At 41.4% G+C, this 8754-nt stretch overlaps 1 protein-coding gene across 1 annotated transcript; it reads left to right on the top strand.

Annotated features, from left to right (window-relative positions):
- Positions 1-2618: 2618 nt before the first annotated feature.
- On the top strand, positions 2619-4285 carry ggps1 (geranylgeranyl diphosphate synthase 1). The gene has a single exon (XM_046070175.1). The coding sequence runs from the start codon at positions 2678-2680 to the stop codon at positions 3458-3460; it is 783 nt and encodes a 260-aa protein (XP_045926131.1). The 5' UTR covers positions 2619-2677; the 3' UTR covers positions 3461-4285.
- Positions 4286-8754: the final 4469 nt, after the last annotated feature.

The following is an 8754-nucleotide window of genomic DNA, read 5'->3' as shown; positions in this document are numbered from 1 at the left end:
CTCATCACCATTAGCACACTGCTGCCAAGAAGTCGCCGCCATGGAAACAACCGTGCCTTGAGATAGATGGAGGCAGTGACAATGTCTCATTCACTTGGCAATGAATTTTTTATCAAAGCCCCATATGTGCTTCTCTACAGTGTAGTACAGCACAGGTTGCGGAGGTTTAGGAAATTCCCCCTGTTCACATCGGTTACCTTGCGACCTTTAGCTGACTGGCTTCCTCCTGTTCTCTGTGACAATGTCGAAAGGTTAGCTTTTATATACTATTTTCTCACTTTGAAAACATGTGTCTTTCATGAGAATGTCTGCTGCCTCGGGCTCTGAGGTACTAGTAGGTTTTAACGTGACGGATGCAGAGTGATACTAGAACTGGGTTGCAGGTTAGCATATCAAATATGTGTAGCAACTCATAACTGTGGGACAGTGTTACAACAGTAATTCCTATTTAACAGGTGAAATTTCTGGCTACAACCTGTTATGTATTAGAGGGTTATCATTACATCGAGCAGATAAGAGGTTGTGACAACAGCAGATTGTATTGCAGTAAAGTCTGGATCAGGCTAGACAGTACATTTGTATTGCAGGGTTTTTCCCAGGAAGTAGTTTAGCTGCAGCAGACCCTGACACATCTCATCTCGTGATCAATTCAGTTGCTAGATGACAGCCTAAGCAATAGCCACACTTATTAAATATATGACCTTTGCTGAAATAGCTCGTCTGTTCTTTTCTCTAAATGTTAATGTGTGATTTCATAAGTGTATTAATTTTGTATGATGACAGTGAAGGTGCGCCACCATGTCTATAAAACACTGCAAGAAATGCCTGTATTGTAAGTTAGTTGATTAGTTACGGGCTCTATTATCCACTTTGTGGGAAATTGTGAGGGCAAACTGATGGGATACGGAATCAAGGAACAACACAATTTAAAAAAACAAAACATAGGCCTAAATCGAGGATTAAGATTATGCTGTGACTTCTTGAGCATCTTCCAAAAATTGGTATGGCCATGTTAAAACCTTGGCAAGACTTCTAACAGTCCTGCAGTCTGACTCAGGTGTACTTGCCGTGGTTAGCACCTACTGTAGTCTCTATGTGAGACAGGTTTATGGGTGCACATAACTCACTTGTCTGTTTCATAGTTTTTTACCCTCAATGTATTGGTCCCAGTGCACTCGTTTGTTGTGAAGGAATCTCTGCGTTCTTAATGGATCACCGATTGTAGCTTCGGCAAACACTGAGTTTCTGGGTCAGTAACCTCTGGTGATAATCAATGAAGTCTTGTGGAGGCACTTGGCACTTAGACCGCAGCATTATACAGCGACAGGCTGACTAATCAGAATCCTTGGAGAACGCAGACACACCTATGTCCAAAATCGGAAAACTTTTTGTGTTTGGGTTTCATAGCTGCTGTTGGTATCTGACGCTGTTGTTTACATGAATTTTAACTCTTGTCTTGAATGTCCCCTTGTTCCTTTGTCATGACATGGAATTGTACTTCACAGAGAGCACAGTCGGTTTGCAATGAACCATCGACTCCATGAGGGTGTTTTTGGCTGCATAATATTCCATTTTGTCGTTCATGTGAGCATTCATTGTACCTTTACCCACACACCCCTCCCCCTCCCCCCTCTCTTGTAAGTGGCTCACTGAGGTTGCAGGGTGAGCGAGTGTCGAGACCCTGCCACAGGAAAGGTTGTGTTTGGCGGATAAACTGCTCAACTGGCCCAGCCTTGGCCATCTGCCTGACCCACTGAGCCTCTCTTTGTGCTCCCCAGCCCCATACAAACAGCTTTCATTACCAGGCCACACCACTTGTCTTTTAAATCAGCAGAGCACTCCAGCAGGCTGCACAGCGAGACCAAGACAGCAGACACCTGATAGTAACCCCGGCTGTTTTGTGTTGAACATGGATGTGAAATAAAGCCATTTTTGGTTGTCAGGTTAAGGCTCCTCCTGATGGACAGAGGACGGTTTGCTATAAGTCTTGACTCACCGCAGTTGTGCATGTGTGTTAATGTTGATATAGGCTTTAATACAGTAAAGCTGTTGGAGCTTGTCAATACACTCATCACTTATGGCTCTGTACTGAGCCCAGGTCATTCTCTCTTTAGAGGAGGCAAAAGTGTGCTAAGCCCTGTGGTGTTGCATGTAATTGCTTAACAATGTGAATCCTCTAAACTCATCGAGCCACTGTTGCTCTCCCTCAGGCACGACCTCGGAGTTTCAGAGCAGACCAGGTAACATCAACAGCAGTCCTATCAATCTCTGAATCTGAAACGGTCCCAGTCTAGAGTGTGTTTTTGCTGAACTCTCTGACTGCCTGGTTAGTTTCAGCAACAACTATTCTGTCTGCTGATGATCCACTAGTGGAGCAGTGCAGGCAAGAGTATTGACATGGCACCCTCTGCTGTATACAAGTTGTAATGCATCATTTACATAGAGCTTCAGACTGTCTGTGTTACTAGTCAAGAGAAGGGCGAGGGTTTTCTCAGTTTAAGTATCATTATTCCCAAAAGTTAGTACAGCAAAACATCAAAACGTGTTCTATACTATGAAATGGAAAAGCTCATATGATTGTCACACTCACTCTCAAACTATGCATTTGTCATTTCTGCATAATCATGTAATTTAATAATCATTTTGTTTGTGTCAGGTGATTATCACAGTGACAGAGATGCTGCACAACGCCAGCTTGCTCATAGACGACATCGAGGACAGCTCCAAGTTGCGGCGAGGCTTCCCCGTTGCCCACAGCATCTATGGCATTCCCTCCGTCATCAACTCGGCCAACTACGTCTACTTTTTGGGGTTGGAGAAGGTGCTGACCCTGGATCACCCTGAGGCTGTCCAAGTGTTTACCCAGCAGCTGCTGGAGCTGCACCGTGGTCAGGGCCTGGACATCCACTGGAGGGACACCTACACCTGTCCCACAGAGCAGGAGTATCGCAACATGGTGCTGCAGAAAACTGGAGGGCTCTTTGGCCTGGCCGTGGGCCTGATGCAGCTCTTCTCGGATTGGAAACAGGACCTGAAACCCCTCCTGGACACGCTGGGCCTCTTCTTCCAGATCCGTGACGACTACGCCAACCTCAGCTCTCACGAGTACAGCGAGAATAAGAGCTTCTGTGAGGACCTGACCGAGGGCAAGTTCTCTTTTCCCACCATTCATGCCATATGGTCGCGTCCGGAGAGCACCCAGGTGCAGAACATCCTGAGGCAGCGCACAGAGAACATGGACATCAAACGATACTGTGTGGACTACCTGGAGAAGGTAGGCTCGTTTGCCTACACCCGTCAGACTCTGCGGGACCTGGAAGTGGAGGCCTACCGCCTCATCGGGGAGCTTGGGGGAAACCCTCAACTGGAAAGCCTTGTCAAACACCTCAGCCAAATGCACCACGAGGCTGAGGCCACAGCAGAGTCCCGTACTGAGCCACGCCACAGCCACAGCCCCTGACCTCACCCACCTTTCGCTGCTACGCGAATCACATGCTAGCCCAACACACTCCACTAACACAGAAGCTTTGCTAATGATGCAGACATACACATTCCTGAAAACGCACACAGCGGTATGTTACAACTATTTTATGGGTCACTCATTAACCTTGAGAAGTTGAATTTTGATATTGACAGCTTTGACTGCAGCTATGAGACAGCAAATCAGCCACAAATGTTGCCTCTCTCTTTTGTGCAGTAGTAGAGTTTTGCTTACACATCAGTAAGTTATATCCAAGTGTAGGCGTGTGTGTCAGTGGAAGAAATTTATAGTTATAATTTATAGAGAAACTAACTTGTTATGGTTTTAAATTTGCTTTCCTGAAAATGACAAATAATAAGATGACAACAAAGTGTAAAAGCCTTCCTTTTGATGTGCATATAAATGTTGTTGTTTTTTTAATGTTTTGGTGTTTATCAGGGCGGAGTGAATGGTTGGTGTATTTTTTTCTGAAGTCCCTGTTTAAAATCATGTGGATGTCCTGAGTGTATGATGTCAGATTTGGGGATCCTTAATCATTAAGCCACCGGAGTGCCAATCCTTTAGAAAAGCCCTCTGCAAATCAATTGTCAAATTGTTATGTAACATGCTGGCATTATATGCAAAGTAGTGCATATGAATGCTCTGTTGATAGTTGGGTTTAATGCAGACGGTTTTTCCTTCTGGTTCAGATTCAGCACATCTCTGAAATTGTATTAGGGTGATTCAGTTATATTTGTAAGTAGACACTGTGCTGCAGTTAAGAACTTATTTACATCTATTGAATAAAAAAAACTTTAAATATAACCTGTGGGCTTGTCTCTGAAACAACATTTCACATCTCCCTGTGGCATCAAGGCTACTTTGGTTTTTATTGTTTTGAACTGAACATGTTTAATGAAATGGGCACCCTTCTCCAGAGATAAGTAGCACCATCTACTGAGCACACGGGTGTTATTGAAAACCAAAATACTTGTTTTTATGTGTCTTTCTGCCTTTTACAGTAGTTATAAGCTTCTTTCCTACACTGCACCTGTCTTATCTATGATCTCAAACATTAACCTATGCACATCCCATCATTACATAACACTGAGCCATCATCCATAGTATATGTAATCTTAAGCCTTCTCCTATATGCACCAGAAGCCTGTGTTTATTTGTCAAGGCAACCAATACTTTTGCAGCTGCGTGTTGAATAGTGGAGGCTGCAAGACAACTTGGCAGATTCAAGTTATTGTAGAATGGGCTGCCACGTGCTTTGTTTTGAGGGACCTTGACTGAACACTCGCACAGAATGGTTGCTATGGACATGGTTGGTGTTTTACTGCGAGCTTGGTCTGAAATACAAGGCATCAGTCATCTTAATTCTGTATTATCTGCTGCTTCTGTTAATACTGTTGTGAGTTTTTCCCTCAGCTGCTGAAAAGAAGCGCAGCCCTGCAGACAGAGGCTATCTGTCCCAGACAGCTCTGTTGACTCACTGATGCTCTTGCTCTTGACGGCTGCAATTCAGTTAATTGTGTCTTTCGGATTGAATTGTGGCATCTGTGAAAATACATCTATTCATCAAAATGTCAAATTCTTGAAAATCTGCGGGACCGGTTTCCTCTACTAATTTTCCTTCCAAGCAGCCACAAGTGCAGGAAAATGTGATGCAAATGCAATTCTGATTTGATAAACAGCAGAGACATATGAAGTGGCTTTCGCAGAGCTGACATAAGTCCATCACAATAATCAAAGCCTCTCACGGTTCTCATTTCTTCTGTCTCGCTAGGTTGACTAGATTGATTTTCTCCACCCACAGTGTCTGAGTTCTGTTTGAGAGCAAAACAAAATAGCTTTTGTGTGAAGAGCGACATGGCTCACTCACTGTCTCCCTCATCCACTGCAAGCTTTGGATTATTTATCACTGGGCTGCGCTTTACACATTTGTGTTGCTTGGTAGCACTCCAATAGATACTTCATAAATATTCTCGTGGCAGCAACATTTTGAAAACCTCATTGCTGATAATGGAAATAGATTATGCTGTGTTCATACGCCGACACCCATCCCAGTCTTTTCGTTGTGTTAATTTATACCTTTAAATAATTACTGGGTAAAGTTGACTGAGATTGCTGTTTTTTGGTGCACCTTGCTTGACAGGTGTACAGTTGCACACATTTTACACTTTGGAACAACTGCAGAGCTGCTGAGCTGCTCCACTGGAGCAAATGGCAGGACATTTTATTCCTCTACAAGAGCCTCTGAAGAAATCCACCAACACAACTGCTGAATGCTTTCAATGTGATTTCAACTGGTTTCCATATTGAACCATGTTCCATGATGGTACCCATGAAAGCCCATTTTTTCACACTGATGCCTTTTTATTTTTAAGAGGTCACACATATATACTTTCGTTTTTAAAGGCTGAGTAACTTAAAAAACAGCTGAACAATTGTTGGACTATTTTCAGCTGCTGAGTTGATGTACTAGCAAATATCTATGACAGCAGGATGCAGTACATAGGATTGACATAAAACAGGCCACAGTGCCCGTGTTCATGGTAATGAACCCAGTGCAACCAAGTTTCACATTGATATTTTTCCATTCGTTTTTTGGAAAACGATGGTACAGAAAAATGAGCTAAATCAGGCATTGGACACAGAAAATTCTAATTAGTAGGATCAATTTAGTGTTGGTTTGGTCTTTGCGTGGGATTTGTTGACAAGTTATGTTAAAAATATAGAATTTTGACAGACTTATCCTGCAATGTCACTTGATCCACAGGCTTAATAAAAAGCTTCATTCAGTTTACGATATTCTTGCCAGTGTTATCATATTCATTTCACTGTTCCCAGAGCAACACATGTTTTCATGCATATTTCTGCTGGCACACACATGTTTGTAGAAAATCTCTTTGCGCCCCCATGTGCCATTGGGGATAAAGAGGAATAACAAAGTACTCACTTGTTTCCACCTGCAATCATTGGTGTCGACAAGAAACTATCTTCTTTGAGTTGACTGTATGTTGATTAAACAGACATTGCGTTCAGTTTGTTGGTCGTGGGGAGTTAAGTACTACTCAGGCTTTGAAAACTGTTGTATGATATCATCTCTGGCTCTGAAAGGAGCTTTCTGAAGTCTGAGAAAAAAAAACCCTAGTGAAGTCATCGGCTTGGATTTGGAGATTACAAATTTATAACATTAAATCTGTGTTACAAACTGGGGCATGGAGTTCGAAAGATGTCGGCGTTTACCAGGGAGAAGTCTAATGAAAGATGCTTTTGCATTGCTTTATGGGAGTCGTAGGATCCAGCGATTTCAGAACTTGACCCATACTTGGGAATAAGTCAGGAGTCTTGTGCTAGTGCAATACTAAATTGCTGTAGTACATCTTTATTGCTGAACTGAGGCCTGAAATGGATTCACTTAGCTGACATCATGACATTTCATCCATATATGGTGTTATATCAGGTTACATCAAATGATTGTGTGGTTTCCAAGAATCTCACCCACAAGCTAATTCATGATCCTCTTAAGACAGAATGACTGTCAGTAATGACTGATTGACTAATTATCTCTAACAAACACTATCATAGTAAATCTGCCATGTCACTGCAGCAGGACTCAAGAGGGCTTATGAAACTCCATGATTCACTCCTATCACGTTGTCAAAGACGTGTGTAATTACTGTATAATAGCCAGCCTTCTACCGAATGCATCATCTAACCGATCCACAATGTCACATTTCACAGCTGTGTCCGGCAAAAAGTGACAGACATAACCTTAGCAGGCTCAGAAGCAGTAGCTACTGTGGAAATGAGAGAGAGAGCTGTGGGTGCGATTTCAAATTGGGAACGAAAATGTTGCCCCATTAGGGCATAGTTGTGAGTCTAATAATATCCCCTCATTCCTGTGAATCAGAATCAGTCAGAAATACTGGTTTTAGATGCCGGGTGTCATGAATAAATTATTTCCTCCTCGTTTTAGTGCACACAGAGGATGGAGTGTTGGGGGAAGAGGAGGCTGATTGACAGCAATGTGTAATGCTCTGTGAGGAAAATCTAAGAATCTAGAGTTGTTTGAATGAGTATGCAGATGCACAGCAGACTGTAAGCTCTTCTCTCTAGGATCTGGGACAGCTGTGCCTGATCTATATTGTGGTGTCTTTACTTTGACACAGGTACGTTTTAATTTTATCCATAATGTTTCCACAGTGCTGTAAAATACGACACATAGGTACTACACATACTTGCACTGGTGGCATATCATCTATGACGTGGCATTTACTGTGTCGTTATGGTTTGAAAATCTGCTATACGTAATGAATAAACAGTTGAAATATTTAGCTAAAACTAATGAATAAACTGTTGAAATATTTAGCTAAAAGTAATGAATAAACTGTTGAAATATTTAGCTAAAAGTAATGAATAAAAAATTTAAATAGTTAGCTAAAAGTAATGAATAAACTGTTGAAATATCTTAAAGTAATGGATAAAATGTTCAAATAGTTAGGTAAAAGTAATGAATATACTGTTGAAATAGTTAGCTAAAAGTAATGTATAAACAATTGAAATACCTAAAAGTAATGAATAAATGGTTACAATAGCTTAAAGTAATGGAACTTTTGAAATATTTTGCTAAAAGAAACAGATGAATGGTTGAAACATCAAGTTTCCATGACTCCAAATGGTAGTATGAATGCAAACAAGGCCAAACTGACCTAAACATTGACAATTAAACTGTATGACAGTAATGTATTGTAACAATATCCACTTTTATATAATATGTAGTGTTAAATATCAGTTTATAATCAATTCACAGCTTCTTTGGAACATGGTGAGTGGTGTTGATTAAGGGGCACTCATCTGATAGCTGTAAGTCAGACAATAAAGAAAAACTAAAATTAAATGTTTGCCAAATTCGGACATCAAGGAAATAAGACTAAAATTTGTAATGTCAACACACTCTTGTATTCAGTCTGTAGCTCGACAAGATGAGTTTTAAGAAGAGGTGAGAAGAGATGAAAAGGATTTTATAAATACAATTAACTCGAGCGCCCAAGTTCCCTCTAGTTCCTCAGAGCAGTGCTTGTCACAGTCTAAACGGATGATTGCACTTTCATGGAAAAATATTAATAGAGTGAAAATAAGTCAGTGGTTCAGGGAATTGTACTCTTGTCGTCGCTTAGAAAAGATTACACATGCGCTTAAGGGCAGACACAATTCAAAACGTGTGGGGTTTATTCATATTAAACATATGGATGGATCAGATATTCTGAGATCTTTTCATTATG

Source organism: Micropterus dolomieu, linkage group LG15 (genome assembly GCF_021292245.1).
Source record: "Micropterus dolomieu isolate WLL.071019.BEF.003 ecotype Adirondacks linkage group LG15, ASM2129224v1, whole genome shotgun sequence".
NCBI classification, from domain to species: Eukaryota; Metazoa; Chordata; class Actinopteri; order Centrarchiformes; family Centrarchidae; genus Micropterus; species Micropterus dolomieu.
This window is presented reverse-complemented; position numbering and strand designations above follow the sequence as displayed.